The sequence below is a fragment of the Ammospiza caudacuta genome, chromosome 17 (assembly GCF_027887145.1).
Source record: "Ammospiza caudacuta isolate bAmmCau1 chromosome 17, bAmmCau1.pri, whole genome shotgun sequence".
Lineage (NCBI taxonomy): Eukaryota > Metazoa > Chordata > Aves > Passeriformes > Passerellidae > Ammospiza > Ammospiza caudacuta.
Window position 1 is genome coordinate 17044401 of NC_080609.1, and position 14895 is coordinate 17059295.

General features: G+C 56.6%; 1 protein-coding gene across 3 annotated transcripts; it reads right to left on the reverse strand.

Moving 5' to 3' along the window:
- Nucleotides 1–1340: 1340 nt before the first annotated feature.
- SCNN1B (sodium channel epithelial 1 subunit beta) lies at nt 1341–14340 on the reverse strand. 3 transcript variants are annotated; one of them, XM_058815984.1, is made up of 13 exons: nt 14272–14340; nt 9694–10012; nt 8040–8439; nt 7133–7326; nt 6792–6895; nt 6198–6361; nt 5663–5770; nt 3911–4028; nt 3317–3392; nt 3073–3130; nt 2611–2672; nt 2160–2235; nt 1341–1807 (listed from the first exon to the last, which is right to left on the reverse strand). In XM_058815984.1, the coding sequence occupies exons 2-13, from the start codon at nt 10002–10004 to the stop codon at nt 1460–1462; spliced, it is 2019 nt and encodes a 672-aa protein (XP_058671967.1). In that variant the 5' UTR covers nt 10005–10012; nt 14272–14340; the 3' UTR covers nt 1341–1459. The 3 variants fall into 3 exon arrangements, with proteins under 3 accessions (XP_058671967.1, XP_058671970.1, XP_058671969.1); XM_058815987.1 differs by lacking the exon at nt 14272–14340 and adding an exon at nt 13047–13170; XM_058815986.1 differs by lacking the exon at nt 14272–14340 and adding an exon at nt 12023–12107.
- Between the last annotated feature and the right edge of the window lie 555 nt (nt 14341–14895).

Consider the following 14895-nt stretch of genomic DNA (forward strand, 5'->3'; position numbering starts at 1 on the left):
GCCCTGTTGGCACTCTGGTGGGTTTAGGGGCTTGCTGGGCTCAGGCTCTGCCTAGGTGGGGTAGTTCTGTAAAGAGCAGTGTTTGGGGGCTGTTGGTCCTTCTTCCTTCAAACGAGAACCAGCTGGGGGAGAAAGGGCTGGGGCAGAGTGTGGACATGTGAAGGAGGTACTCCCTGAACCGGGATTCAGTGAATTTTGAACAGAATTCCATTGTGTGGGGCAGAATCAGCTGTGCTGGTGGCACCTCAGCTGTCAGATTGTCCCCAGTTCCTCTGTCCTGCTGCTGGTGCTCATCAGCCCCTGTCCCCACCATTTCCAGTGCTGCTGAGGGGCTGGAGGGGCCCTGGGCACGCTCTGCCCCACATCCTTCAGCAGAGCACCCTGTGCTGGGGCTCTTGCTGTGCAGAGGGATCCTGGAGCCCCCTCTCTGCAGCTGCCCCATGCTGGGCGCCGTGCCCAGAACAGCGTGTTCTGGTATGGGCTTTAACCACAGGATTGTGCTTCCTCTTGAACTTCTGCAGAGGTACTTCAGCCAGGCCAGGCCCTGAGGGCTGTGATGGCTTCCTGGGAAAGTTCCTGGGGCCCATAGCCAGCCAGGGACAGGTGAGCTCCTGCCCCACTATGCTCAGCCCCACAGGCACCGCCAAAGGCCCCGGCTGCCCCCGTGTCAGGGGGAGCACCCTGTGTTCTCCTTGCAGGCCGCTGCCATCAACCCAGCACTGCACTACCCCACTGCCAGCAGGGAAGCTAAAGGCAACTTCTAAATCAACTTTTTATTATTGCAAGAATGATAATTAAAAAGGCTGGTGCCTCTTCCCAGCCGAGTCTTTGTGGAGTCGTGTTCTTGGCACACCATCAGCTGTGCCCACCTGCACCGTGAGTGCTACAAACCCTGGGCAGCAGCACAACAGGGCACCCAGGGGCTCCAGCAGTGAAGGGAGAGTTCAGTTTCCATCGTAGTTGTTTGGGAATGGAAATTCTGCAGCCTCAGAGGTCATAAGTAGCTTTGGTCCCATCCCAAGGCTCTGCTCCATGGTATGGCACAGCTGTGCCACATCCGTGCAGCCAGGAGCGCTGGAGAAGGGGGTAGGATGAGACAGTCTTTAAGGTCCCTTCCAACACAAACTCTTCTAGGGTGCTGTGATCTACCAGGCCAGGGCCTTGCATCCACTGTGAGGACATCCTGTCCTCTCCCTGCCACCACCCTGCTCTGCTCCCTGGAATTGCTTCCCACCCACCTGGTGATGAGAAACAGTGACACGATTTTACAGCAATACTGATGTACACAAGCCCTACACGCTAAAGCCAAAGCCTGACTCTGCGAGGTTTATTGCAGGGTTTATTAGGCAGAGCTTCCTGCCAGCGATCAGTCATAGGAGAGGACAGCCTGGGCTTTTCATTCCCTCTGACTTTGGACAGACAGCTGCCCAGCGCGCGGCCAGGCTGACGGAGCCCGCGGTCACTCGGTGTCCGCGTCGCTGTCGGGGCCCAGCGTGTCCAGGGGCTGCACCCGCAGGGAGTCGTAGTTGGGCGGGGGCGTGCCGGGCTCGGGGGGCAGCGCCGGGGCCCCCACGAGCTCGTGCTGGAAGCCCAGGTTGGTGTGAGCCTCCACCAGCCCCGACACCGTGGGCGGCGCGTCCGGGTACCGCGCCCGCCGCTGCTTCAGGCCCTTGCACCAGCTGATGACGTGGATGACGGTGATCCACAGCGAGTCGATGATGATCTCCCCAAACTCAATGAGGCACAGCACCGAGCCCCCCATCCAGAACCCAAACTGGCCTCCCAGGCTCGACAGCAGCCAAACGATCTGTGGGAGGAGAGCAGAGTGAGCCCCCCAGCTGTGCCCCAGCCCGATCCATCACCCGTGTGCCAGTGCTGATGTGGGTGATGCCCCTGCACCTGGGACCTGCCCGCTGGTGCTTCTCCTGTGCTGGTGTTGCCCTGCAGGGCTGGGACAGGGACGGGAGATGGAGCGGGGGAAGGAACTGAGGGGTGTGAGCCACCAGGCAGAGGTGGCTTCACCCACTTCATTTCAGCAGGTGTGCCAAGAGGCAGCCTCAAGGGACGTGACAGGCTGTCCCCCAGGGCACTGAGCCCTGCCCGTCCCAGCTGCTGGCTCCTGTGCCTGCCCTGCCAGAAGGGCTGGGATGGGCACTCACCGTGGTGGCAGCTGACTCCGAGATGGTGCGGTAGTTGTACTCCTGGAAGTAAATGTTCAGCTTGATGATCCCATTCCTGCAAAGAACAAAACCCACCTCAGTGAGGAGCTGGTTGTCAATGCCCTGCGCCTCTGCTCCAGCCTGACCGTGGGACAGAGAGACACCAAGACATCAGTATGGAGTGACAAACGTAATGACATTAGAACTGTCCTCAAGGCTGATTTTACTTTGCTGCACGTTTGAGTTTGAGTAGCCCAGTTTGCAGCTCTGGAGAGCAGAGGACATGCACGAAGTGCCTTTTGGATTTGCCTTTTGTGTGTCCCAGGTGAACGCTGCAAACCTCGTCCTCGCTGCCATTCGCACCCGCGCGCTGGCCCGGAGCCAGGGCTCGTGTCAGGCTGATGTTAACAGGCTCAGCAGAGAAGATAAAGTGGTTGTTCCTTTCACTCACCTGTCCAGAGTCACATTTGTTGACATATCCCTTTCATAAGACAGAATATGGAAAATCCAGTCCTAGGGAAACAAAATCTATTCACAAAGAGTAGAGACACCCTGTGCTCCTGAAGAGAAGAAGCCCTGCGGGTGCGGTGCCCCGTGCCAGGCAGCCCTGGCACCCTGTGCAGCTGGAGGGGGACACCGTGGGGCTGAGCAGGGCAGCTCTGCCTCAGCAGGGCAGTGGGTGTCCTTCCCTGTCCTGTGTGGGTGGGGAAGGTGGGCTCAGCCTCGGGCTGGCACTAGGGCAGAGCCCCGCAGGGAGGAGCCACCCTGGGGTCCCTCCCTGCCTCATACCCTGGTGCTGGTCTGCTCTGCATGTGGGAAACGTGGACTTCAGCAAAGCTCTGACAACAGCCAGTGCCCGTGCCTGGGGACAGGAGCCACCAGAGTCTGTCACAAGCCAAGGAATGGGGGTTACCTCAGAGGCTTCTGATGGCCAGTCCGCCATGGAGATGGTCATTTTGTACTGGGTGTCACTGGAGTGGAGAGGGAGAGCGTTAGTGTGGAGATTTCCCCTCCTCTGAAGTCCCTGGAACTTCAGTTCTCCCACAGCAAACCAGCCCTGCGGGGTTTGCTGCCCTTTCAGGACAGTCAGGACCGATGGGAGTCAAAGTGAAGGATCCTCCACCTCCACAGCAACCAGATCAGGCTCAGGTACTCACTTGCATGTTTCTTTGCAGGAGTCAATGCAGATCTGACGCTGTTTTATGCTGGACCTCAGTGAGGAATAGCAATATGCTGTTTGGTGAAAACAAAATTAAAGTATTTCTTTAGATAAGGACCCAGTTACTCAGGTATATCAGTTCCATTTATCAAAATAAATATTAGGTATGACCATGCAATACAGATTTGCCATCTTTCCTTTCCTTGAGAAGCTTGAGCAAAACATTCAGGCAATTTACTAATAAATTAAAAATAAACTGTCAGTTTCTGAAGACAGTTCTCACACAACCAGCTTGCCCAGGATTGGTATTTTTGGCACAGCCCTGGCCTCTGCCAGCACAGACCTGTGCTACCCCAGGGGAGCACTGGATCCTCCATTGCCCCTGCCAGGGGACCCAAAATTTTTGGGTGCAGAGGCCTGGAGCGATATGCCATGTTCTCTCTCTTTGGTGCCCAAGGGCTTCCCCAGCCAGGACCAAACGCAGCCCCTTCTCCCAGCACTGGCCAGGTGGCCACATCCCACAGGGAGCAGCCGTGCAGGAGCTGCAGGGACAGCAGCAGACCCAGCCCCTGAAAGCCCCAGCAGCTCTTACCCCAGCCTGGGTTGTCCTCGTTATTGCAGTAATTGACCCCTTCAGGCAGAGGGAACATGTAGTGCCCACAGCCACAGATCTCCACCATGTGGTTCTGGAAGCAGGAGCGCAGGCAGGCCTGGGAGGGAACGGGGATGCTCAGAGCTGGGCTGAGCCCTGGGGAGCTGTGCCCTGCTGGGGTGGCAGCGGCCCCTGTGCCCCTGTGCCCCAGGAACTCCTGTCCTGCACTGCACGGGTGATCTGGGGCTGCCAGAGCCTGGCCCTGCCAGAGCCCTGCCAGCCTCGCTGGGCACTGGAGCTCTTTGGCCACTCGTGAGCCCTCGTGGGCAATGCAGGGAGCTCAGCACCCGCTCCCACTCACACAGGAAACTGCTCATTTCTCAATTATTTCAGGGCTTCACAGAAGTAACATTCGTGCTTCCAAAAGGGAATACAAATGTTCTCTTCCACCACAGACAGGGCTGTGCTCTCCAGGCTTTACACAGCACTGACAAAGGGCTGGTTTTACATTTTAAGGCCATGAATTTCCAAATCCTTCAACATAAAGAGCAGACGAATGGTCTCTGTGTCGGTGCTGCTCTTCTGGGGAGGATTGTGGCTGCAGCTCCAGCTGCTGCACTGCCATTAGCTTGGTGAGGCGTGAAGTTCATCACCCGAGCCTGGAGTGGGATTCTGCACGAGGCAGCACAAAGCAATAGCAAAGTCTGTGAGAAGATAACTCAATTTAACAGTTGTGGGCAGGACAAGCAGAGTGATAGGAAAGGCCCACAGAGTGCAGAGCAGCCAGGCAGTGCTGGGAGAGCCTGGTTTAGCTGAGAGGGCTCTGAAGTGGCGTTACGTGCGCACAGAACTCCATCACGTTTGCACTTCCAGGGAATAATGCAATCCTCTCGAGTGTTTGCTTAAACCTTATACAAGCATCTTCAAAAGCTGGCTAAAGTGGTCTAGTTGTTACTATATTACATAAAGGTAGAAATATAAAACCACTGCCAGCCCAAAGCCCTCCTGATCTCCGGGTGCATCTGTGAATCACCCCAAAGGGTTTGGGTGTTTCCCTTATTATCACATTGCACCCTCAAGAGCTGCTTCTCTCTCCAGCACAGCCTGTTGCAAATTAACCTCTGCTTAATGCTGGCCCTCCAATTTTCTACAGATGCAAGGTTTACTGACACTCAACTTTCTCATCCAATTTTCAGAGTGATGAAGAAGCAAAGGGCTGTTTCCCTTCCTGCATGAACCAGCTGCATTTTTAGGGTGAAAAATGACTTGATTCCCCCAAAGAGAAAAAAGTTAAAGATCGCAGGAATGTTCAGAGGGAGACTCTCTGCTTTGTACTCATCTCCTTTCAGGGGTAAATATCACTTGTGTACACAAAACACAGGCTCCTGAGAAGTGTCACTCTGACATTGTCTCAGCAGAAGTTTCCCAGAACCTCAATGACTCTTTCTACAGAGCCATGTGTGGCTTAGATCAGATATGAGGAAAAATTTTTCATGGAAAACGTTGTAAAGCATTTGAACAGGCTGCCCAGGGCAGTGGTGAAGTCACCATCCCCGGAAGTGTTCAAAAATCATGTGATGTGGCACTTGAGGACATGGTTTATCAGTGCTGGTGCTGTGTTGATACTTGGATTTGATTATCTTGAAAGGTTTTATGATTTTATGATTCCCCAATACCCTACACGATAGGCAAGGATCTAAGTGCCTTGATGACTTTTCCCGAAGAGTGCTGTTTGGTGCACAGGTGCGTTACCTGGATGGAGTAGGAGGTGTTGTACTGGCTGTAGAGGTTTTTGACGGGGACATCGGAGCCGTTCAGGGTGCAGTCGCTGTAGGGGTAACCCATCCTCTCCAGCTCGTCCTGGAGAGAAACCCAAACACCAGACTGTGCTTATCTCTTCTCCACAGGTCCCTGTGCCATTTTCCAGAGCTCTGTAATTCCGTGCTCCCCACTGGCTTTGCTAGAGATGAGAGTCAGGGCTGGCAGAGTGAGGAGGCTGCAGCCCCTTCCCTGGGTGGATCCAGGCTGCTCAGGGTTTGCCAAAGCCCCTTCTGACATGCTGCAGAAAGAGACAGCCGTGACCCGAGCCCAGAATCCCGGCCTCAACCAAGCACTTTGCAGGACAGTTACATAAAATCCTCCATAAAGCGCTCCAGCCCCTGACAGGTGTGTACCTTGTCTCCTTTGGTTTGAGCCAGTTCAGCCAAGACTGAAAGCAAACTTGGTTTGGCTCCCATCAGATAACATTATTCTCAGACAATCTGCTCCCCAGGAATGCCACACATACCACCAGCACTCCAATGGAGGTTTCTGTCCCAGCCATGGCGTAGATGCCCTGGTCCTTGAGGAAGGGAAAGCTCTTCTGCTGGTGCAGCATGAGCCTGGCCCCAGCGGCAGAGGACAGGTAGGGAATGTAGTCCTGCTGGCTGATGTCCAGAATCAGCTTCAGCCCTGGGACACCAGACAAAACACAACAGGAATTGCATGGGAAGGTGAGGCTTGGGGAAAAAAGGGAGTCTGTTTTCTTCTCCTGTTCCTTGGGAAGAGCCAGGGTCTGGCTGCCACGGCAGCCTGACCTGGGGAGGAACACTCATGGTGGTGAATGCCCAGAACTGCAGTAGCAGGCAACAGTCACGTGTTGCCTCAGATATTTTAAATACCCAGAGGATGCCCTTCTGCTATATGTCTGTAGTCACTTTTTTCTGTGTGGCACATTTTCCTTTTGGGGCTCACCCCCTTCTGGAATGCCTCTGCTCCCTCTTGCAGTGCTCCAGTGACAGAGGAATCATAAGTCTGTCCTGAGGGACAGAAATGGGTACCAAGAGACAGAGCCCTCACATCTGCTACTCCAGCCCCCTCCTCCATTTCAAAGCTCCCTTACCAAACTCAGCCCCAGGGTTGGAAGAATTCAGAGCCTCTTCATCCATGCCCCAGTTAAAGATGTAGCAGTTACCATGGTCTGGGTGGTAGATTTGGGTGAAATTCCTGGAAGAATCATACACAGAAAACTGTGACTCTTGGGAGGACTAAAGGGGTGCGACATAAAGCAGAAGGTGGGCCCAGCTCAGCAGCTGTGGTTCCCAACACTGGGAAGCGTTGTTAGAGCTGAGAATCAGCAGCAATCTCATTAGCAGCTGATATATATGTTAAAAAGAGAAAGGAACCCACGTGCTGTTCGTTCCTGCAGGGACAGAAAGGAGCAGGGGGCTCCTGTGCACCTACTTGTAGTTGCAGGGCTCAGCCCCATAGAGACAGGCCAGGATCATGTCCTCTGCCTGGTAGCCCATCCTGATCCTCTCGTGCAGCGGGACCTTGGAGAGGATGGAGGTGGACTGCAGGATGTACCACTCGGTCACCGCCTGTGCCGCGCTGCTGAAGTTCCTGTACGTGCAGTTCTCAGAGCCCTGGTGGCTGCACTGGGGACACAGAGCAGGCAGCCTCAGCCTGGGGGACAGCAGGGCCATGGGGACCCCCTCCCCACCTGCTCACCCACGTGCCAGCCCTGCCTGCAGCTCCAGGGACTGCGAGGTTCAGCCTGACGGGGCCACAGGCCGGCTGTCACTGAGCTGGCTGTCACACTCAGCTGGCTGTCACTCTGAGCTGGCTGTCATTACAGCCAGGGACATTTCCCTGCTGGGCAGGTCATACATCATCCCCAGGGTGACCCCACAAGTTAACAGAAAATGTCAATTTTGGACCAATTCTTTAAGGCTGCAGTTTCCCCAGCCTCTGAGGTCTGCCCAGGCAGGGTCCTTGGAGCCTCCATGGGAGCAGGGGTGAGGGGTTCCAGGATCACCTTGTGCCTCTGCAGACTGCAGCAGGAAAGGAATGGGACAGCAGCCTCAGCCTCTCCCTGGCATTTTGGGTGCCTGACCCCAGGAAGGGGTTAAGGTGCCTGGGAGCCTGCAGGGACCACCCTTGCCCTGGCTCTGTCCTGGGCTCAGCCCGCACCAGGGCTGGGTCTGGGCACAGGCAGTGCCCAGACCTGGCACAGCCAGAGCAGAGCCCCAGGGCAGAGTGGCCACGGGCAGCTGGTGGGGAGGGGACACAGATCTCCCTGATGCATCCTTGCCAAGGCACCCATCCCTCATCTCTGCCTGCTGTCACTGTGGGACCCCTCTCATCTCACCAGCTTCACTGCCAGCTTGTACTTCTTCTCTTCCAACGTGGTGTTGGCCGGGGCAGGTGTAGCAGTGGTTTGGTTCACCTCAGTGGTTTCATTGTCCATGGTTCCATTGATCCCATAGAGCTGGTGGCCCTCAGCAGTGTCACTGCTCACATTGGCTCTGCTGTCTGTGGCATTTTCATTGTCCACAGCAGTCTGGTTGGTCTCAAAGATGTCCAGGATGATGGGATTGTCTTTGTCGTGCTCATCAATGAGGACCAGGGGGATCTGGTTCCAGAGCTCCAGGTCGAGTGGCAGGGACGTGTTCTCAGTGCTGTTGCCTGGTGTGGGCTGCAGGATCCTCTCCAGGGCTGCGTCGATGAGCCTGTCCAGCTCCTTCAGCAGGGGCTTCACCTCCGAGTACCTGCGGGACAGACAGTGGGACAGCAGTGCCAGGGAGTGGGGACACGAGGCAGCTCACCTGCCACACTGCTGGTTTGGACACTCCTGGGCACCTCAGAGTGCTGACTGAACTTACTGCGGGACAAGGGGAGCTCCCTGGCACTGCTGTCCCAGAGCACGGCCAGCCCGGACCCTCCTGGGCATCTCAGAGTGCTGCCTGAATTTAGCACAGGACAAGGGGAGCTCCCTGCAGAGCACGGCCAGCCCGGACCCTCCTGGGCACCTCAGAGTGCTGCAGGACAAGGGGAGCTGCCCTGCAGAGCACGGCCAGCTCGCACCCTGGTGTCCCAGCAGGCTGCAGCTGGGCAGAGCAGTGGGACGATAAATAGGGAGTGCTGCAGGGCTGAACACACCAATGCTGGGCCACGTTGGTTGTAGTTCAGTAATTCACTGCAGTTTACACAAAACACCTCTAGCAAGTGGAGGAAAAACTACCCCTAAGCAATTCTTGTGTTGACTGGGAGCGTCTTGCCTTGGGCTACACTATTGCATGGATTTAAAACCACGATAGATTTAAAGCAACTCTAATGAAAATCAGTGACTCTTTTGAAATCACAATTCAGTTCTCTGTCTCTATGGCAGACAGGACTGTGGAACCAGCTCTCAGTGACTGGAGTATGAACAATGAGAAGAATGCTCACAGTGAGGAAGGGGAAGGAAAGAAATTGTGGGGAAAGATGGAGAGACTGATTCTGGCTGGGAAGGGTGAGCTGAATTTGGTTCTTTTATGAGCTGAGGAAAGTTTGCAGGGAGATAAAATCCTTCATTGGATTGACTGATATGGTACAGAAACTGTGTTAGGAAGAAACTTTTCCCCATGAGGGTGGTGAGGCCCTGGCACAGGTGCCCAGAGCAGCTGTGGCTGCCCCTGGATCCCTGGCAGTGTCCCAGGCCAGGCTGGACAGGGCTGGGATAGTGGAAGGTGTCCCTGCCCAGGGTGGGGGGCAAAATGAGATGAACTTGAAGGTCCCTTCCCAACCCAAAGTGTTCTGGGATTCTGTGAAGCCCAGGAGAACTCGCAGGGAGATGAACCCTCCTCTGGCCCTGAGCCATTCATCTCCATATTGTTCTTTGTTTGTTTTAAGGCACACCTGGTGACTCCATTGATGCTCCTAATGTGATGTCTCAGACAGGAACGGGCCCTCAGTACCTCTCACTGGCAATGTTTCTGAGGGGTTAGGGCACACATGGGGAAACTGGGAGAAGAAAAACTTACTTGAAGGGGTTGGCGTTGCAGATGGTGACTGCGGGGAACTTCATGGTCTTAAAGCCAATGGAGAGGGATGAGGTGACATTGTAGGAGAGGTAGGTGTTGATGAGGATCCCCCACTGCCAGAAGACCAGGGATGCAAAGAGCAGCGTTAGGAAGAACCAGATTAATTTCTTCTTTGGCCCCTCCTTGATGATGCGCTTGGGGCCGTGGGTGTTGGTGTTGTCGCAGTACCAGACCAGCAGCTCCTTGTAGGTGTAGCCAGGGCCCTTCTGCAGGCGGTGCAGCGCCCGCACCAGGTACTTCTTCAGGTTCATGCTGCTGCCTGCGAGCAGGAGAAAAGGCATCAGAGCAGCTCTGAGAGCAGCAGGGGCTGTGCCACACCAGGTGCCCGGTTTGGGCAGCACAGCAGGAGTGGGGCGGCCGCTGCGATGGCACGGCCGTGGTTTGTAACCCAGGAAAACTCAATGCTCTGCAGGGTCATGCCATGGCAGCAGCATGGCAGCCAGCCTCCTCTACAGGAGAGCTTTGGGATCAGCAGCTCCACAGGTGCTGAATGATTCGTCATGTTTTGGGTTCTTGCTGGCCCCACCGGAGCTGAGTGACCTGCGGGATGTGGCTGTGCCAGGTGACTCCCGAGCCTGGCCAGGGCCCTGCAGTGTGGCAGTGCCTGCCCAGGTGCTGCTGTGTGCACTCTGATACAGCTGGAATGCTGTCCCAGCCTCAGCCAACACTAGATGGACCAAGCAGTACACGCAGAGCTGGCTTGGGTAGAGCTCAGGCTCACAGCGTTCAGGGATCAACCCCACATGGAGCCTGAGACAATTTTTCTTTAAAGTAGGAAGTATTAGAGCATATCCAGCTTTCAGAGGGACAGAAGAAGAGGAGCTGGAAGCAGCAGCACCTTTCCCAGGACCAGGAATGCTGTCCAGGGCTGCTGCCCGTTGGAGGAGGGACACCAGATTGTTTTTTTCCACCAAATTCCTTTGTCTGTCAGATATTATCAGTACGGCCCCCCCACTCCTCTGCTGTGGTGAGGGATGCTGCATACTTGGCATTCATTTTGTGAGTAAACAGAACATTTTGTGCTGCTATTTTAAGGTTAGAATCTGTGTTACTAAATCTTAACATCCCGAGGCAGGATTTCAAAGAGAACCTGAGGCAGGCACTCAGAACGTTTGTCAGATTTAAGCTGCAGGAGAGCAGAGTTAAAGATTAATGCTGGGAATAGGCCCCATCCCGGGAGGAAGAGTGGCGGAATAATGCAGCAATAGTTCACCAAGGAGCAGCACTCGGCAGGGCAGGAATGACAGTGACACAGCATTACTTGCAGGTGAGCAAAGAAGGCAGCAGAGGTGCGCACGGGCCCTGGGGAGTGAAAGGAGGTGGGTTCTTCATACTTTTCAAAAATAAAGAAGGTGATACTGATTCCTTGATGTGCTGGCCAGATCTGCCAGTTCTCCTGAGCAGCACACAGAGAATTTGATAACAGTATAAACCCAACAGATTTTGAAGTCTCGCTGCATCACAAAGAGGGGTGATGGTTTTCACTGCATGCCTGTTACCTCTGATGTTAGATGTAGGTGCTCCTCTGTGGGAGAGGACTTGGGGAAGAACAAACCCCAGCTGCTTCCTCTAAGATCTGAGGGCAGGCTGTACTCTTATAGAAAAGCTTTTGTTCTCCAAGGAACTCGTGTCCTGGGACTTGGACCCCCGGACCCCCAACCTCCCCATCTCATCCTCCATGCCCTTGTGCCACTGAGGCTCCTCCTGCCCTTGCCTGGGGGTGCTCTGCTCGTGGAGGGAGCACGGCTTGCACCAGAGCCTGGCTGGGTTTTGGGCAGATACCACAGAGGGGCAGTGACCGTGCTCTGTGCCGAGCTGCCCAGGCTGTGGTGGGCTGTGAGCCCCGGGCTGTGCTGCCCCAGCCCTGCAGAGTGAGCCAGCCCTGCCCGGGGCACAGCAAGCCCAGCCTTGGCTTTATAGTCCTCAGAGCTGCTTTACATCGGGGAGCCCAGCGAGGCCGACGAGGAAACACTTTCTGCCTTTTAACAAATCCAGTAACAGATTTAGAGTGGATTGCAGTTTCCAGCCCCTGCCTGGCTGCTGCTGGCCAGCTGTGTGCCCTCGGCTGTCCCTGCTGTCACCAACCACTGGCTCCTGCCACAGGGGGACTCCACTTGTGTGCCAGTCCCTATGGGTCACTCATAACTGGGAGAAGTTATTCCTCTTCATATGGGATAAAAGAAATGGCAAGGAGCAAAAGCTGCATTTGAACATGCCTGGATGACTTTTTTTGTGATGGATATTCTCATTTTAACACTTTTCTTCCTACCTTTATTTCCAGTGTTTCCAAACAGGCTCCTTCCTTGCTGACAGCTGGAAGCTGCCCCATGTGAGCCCCAAGGCCCTGTTTTGGGGGCTCCTCCCTGGCACAGTGCTCAGAGCTCAGCCCAGAGCTGCTCAGGGCAGGGTTGGTGCCAGGTTTGGTGCCAGCCTGGGGTGGGTCCTGCTCTGCCCCATCAGCAGGCTGCACCTGAGCAGAGAGGTGATAAATGAGGGGTGTAAGGACCCACTCTCCATCAGTGCGCTGACAACTGTGTCCCCTTCCCACAGCCCCTCTGGAGGGAGGAGGAGCAGTGATGGAGCAGGAGCTGAGCAGGGCTGGGGGCACAGAGGGGCCACCCCCTCGATAGACACAGCCCTGAACCCTTTGCAGGTGGGAGCCAGCCCTGCGTTACATCCCTGCTCTGCTCCGGGCTGCCCTGGTCACAGCAGGGTCACCCGAGCTGAGCCAGGGCTGTGAGCCCCCGCGTGTGCCAAGGGTGCCAAGGCCCCTCTCCTGGCAGCACCTGCATCCCTGGGGTGACCAAAGCCATCCTAGGAGAAACCTGCTCCCGGTTCCAGTGGCGTTTCTCTGTGCTGAGGACGTGTCCTCCCTGTCTCCAGCAGCTGATCCAGCCCTGCCTCATCCCAGCATCACCCTGGGTGAAACTCCTCCACCTCACAGTGACATCACACTCCCACATTACGAAATGATCCTGTTGACTCTCTTGAATCTCCTCTGGGGCTTTCCTAGGGCAATTGCCACTTGGAGGAAATAAAGTAATGAGCAAAACTTGCCCCACTCCTGGAAGCTCCAGGGTTAGATACGGGCAGCAAAACCACGCTGACACTACCAGCCCGATGACACTGTGATTGCTCAGCACTTTCTCTCCTGAGACACACCAGTCACTCCTCTCTGATGAGCAGCTGCTCATCTGCCATCTCCCCTGAACCCTGAGGGAAAAGCCTAGTTTTCCTAAATGAGACATCTCTCTAGTGGTACTTTGGCAAATTAGAGGAATTTCTTTTATTACCTCACAGGTTTACAGGTTGGCAGTTGGAGAAGTGGAGCAGCCAGGGGCCGGTGAGCAATGGAAGCCTGTCTCAAGGTGGGGTCAGAGCTCCCAGCAGATGCCCTGTGCTGCTGGTGCAGGGACAGCGGCCAGGGCACACAGTGCCAGCTCCACCGCCCACGGCTCCAGCCCACGCAGGCGCCTCCGGGGCTCCAGCCCACGGGCAGGCGTGCAGCACTCAGGAGTATTTACAGTCAGATAGCGCTGCCCCGACTCTGTGTGTGTGCCAGGCACTCTGCTCCCGCTGCCCTGCCTAGCCTGAGCTCCCTCTGCTCTGCAGCCGGGCTGGGGCTGGAGAAGAGAAGGCTCCAGGGAGAGCTCAGAGCCCTGCCAGGGCCTGGAAGGGCTCCAGGAGAGCTGGAAAGGGACTGGGGACAGGGATGGAGGGACAAGGGGAACAAGGGGGAATAGCTTCCCACTACCAGAGGGCAGGGATGGATGGGATATTGGAAAGAAATCCTACCCTGGGGGGTGGGAAGTGCAGGGCTTGGAGCAGCCTGAGGTAGTGGAAGGTGTCCCTGCCCAGGGCAGGGGGTGAAACGAGTGGACTTGGAGGTCCCTTCCAACTCAACCCAATCCACGAACCTGTGGCTCCCATGATGTCCCTCTCTCTCGGGACAATCACAAGCCGTGCTCCTCATGTGCCAGGAAGGTCACATTGTGAGCTCACTTGGTTGCTTAGGCAAGGAATCCTGGACGGTAAGAGGAGCAAACGCCCAGCACCAGGGACCGCATCCCCTGGGATGCTGCGGGCACACTCTGCCTCACTGGGAGCACCATCCTGGGGGAGATGGCACATTTCCAGTACCAAACCAAACACTGAACTACTCCACCAAGATGCGGTTTGCTCCCATTCTCTTTTATCAGGGAGATTAAAGGAAACCCCTGGGTAAACAAAGGCTAAATCCGAACTACTACCCCTTGCTGCACGCCGGGTACACCCCAAACCCCTGCCCAGCACGAAACCCGCCCCGCTGCTGCCAGACCAGGCAGAGACCGGGTGACTCGGGTGTGTAGCCGCGTCAGACACCACGGCCGGTCCCGTCGAGCCGGTCCCTGGGGCCCGGGGCGCCGCCCGGGATGCCCGAGGGCGCTGACAGATGCCGGGGCATCCCTGGGCAGGGTCTCGGCCGGAGGCACCGGCAGCCCCCCCGCACGCCCTGTCCCGGCCCCCCGTGCCCCGTACCTGCCGCCCGTGCGGCTCCGGCCGCGCTCCCGCCGACACCGGCACCGGCCCCGGCCGCGGCCGCGCCGCCCGGCCCGCCCCGGCCCGCCCCGCCGCCCCGGCCGGGCCCGCCCCCCCGTGCCGCCTGCGCTCCCCGGCCGGTCCCGGTTCCCCGGAGCGCTGCTCTGACCCCTCCCAGCACATCCCGGGAACGGCGCCTGGTTCTGCTGCTCCGGCTCCCGGCAAACGCAGCCCGGGATCAGCGGCACGGACCTCGCACAATCACAGAGTTACTCGCTTAGGAAGGGACCTTGGGAACAGAATCCTGCCATGGCTTGGGTTGGAAGGGACCTCAAAGCCCATCTAGTGCCACCCCTGCCATGGCAGGGACACCTTCACTGTCCCAGGCTGCTCCAGCCTGGCCTGGGGCGCTGCCAGGGATCCAGGGGCAGCCACAGCTGCTCTGGGCACCTGTGCCAGGCTTCCCCCCCTCCTGGGGAAGGATTTCTTTCCAAGATCCCATCTAACCCTGCCCTCTGGCAGTGGGAAGCCATTCCCCCTTGTCCCCTTTGTCACCTCACTGCTTTACCTTCCCTGGTGCCAACTGTCCCTGGTGCCAGGCTTTTGACATGGGTAAATAAATGC

Bases quoted from the DNA above. Each gene is read 5' to 3' on its own strand.
- SCNN1B (XM_058815984.1), bottom strand. From the start codon at position 10,004: ATGAACCTGAAGAAGTACCTGGTGCGGGCGCTGCACCGCCTGCAGAAG. The intron at 3,393-3,910 runs GTAAGAGCTGCT...TTCACCAAACAG, and splicing joins CGAGGACAACCCAGGCTGGG to CATATTGCTATTCCTCACTG. The intron at 3,131-3,316 runs GTGAGTACCTGA...TCTCCACTCCAG, and splicing joins TCCTGCAAAGAAACATGCAA to TGACACCCAGTACAAAATGA.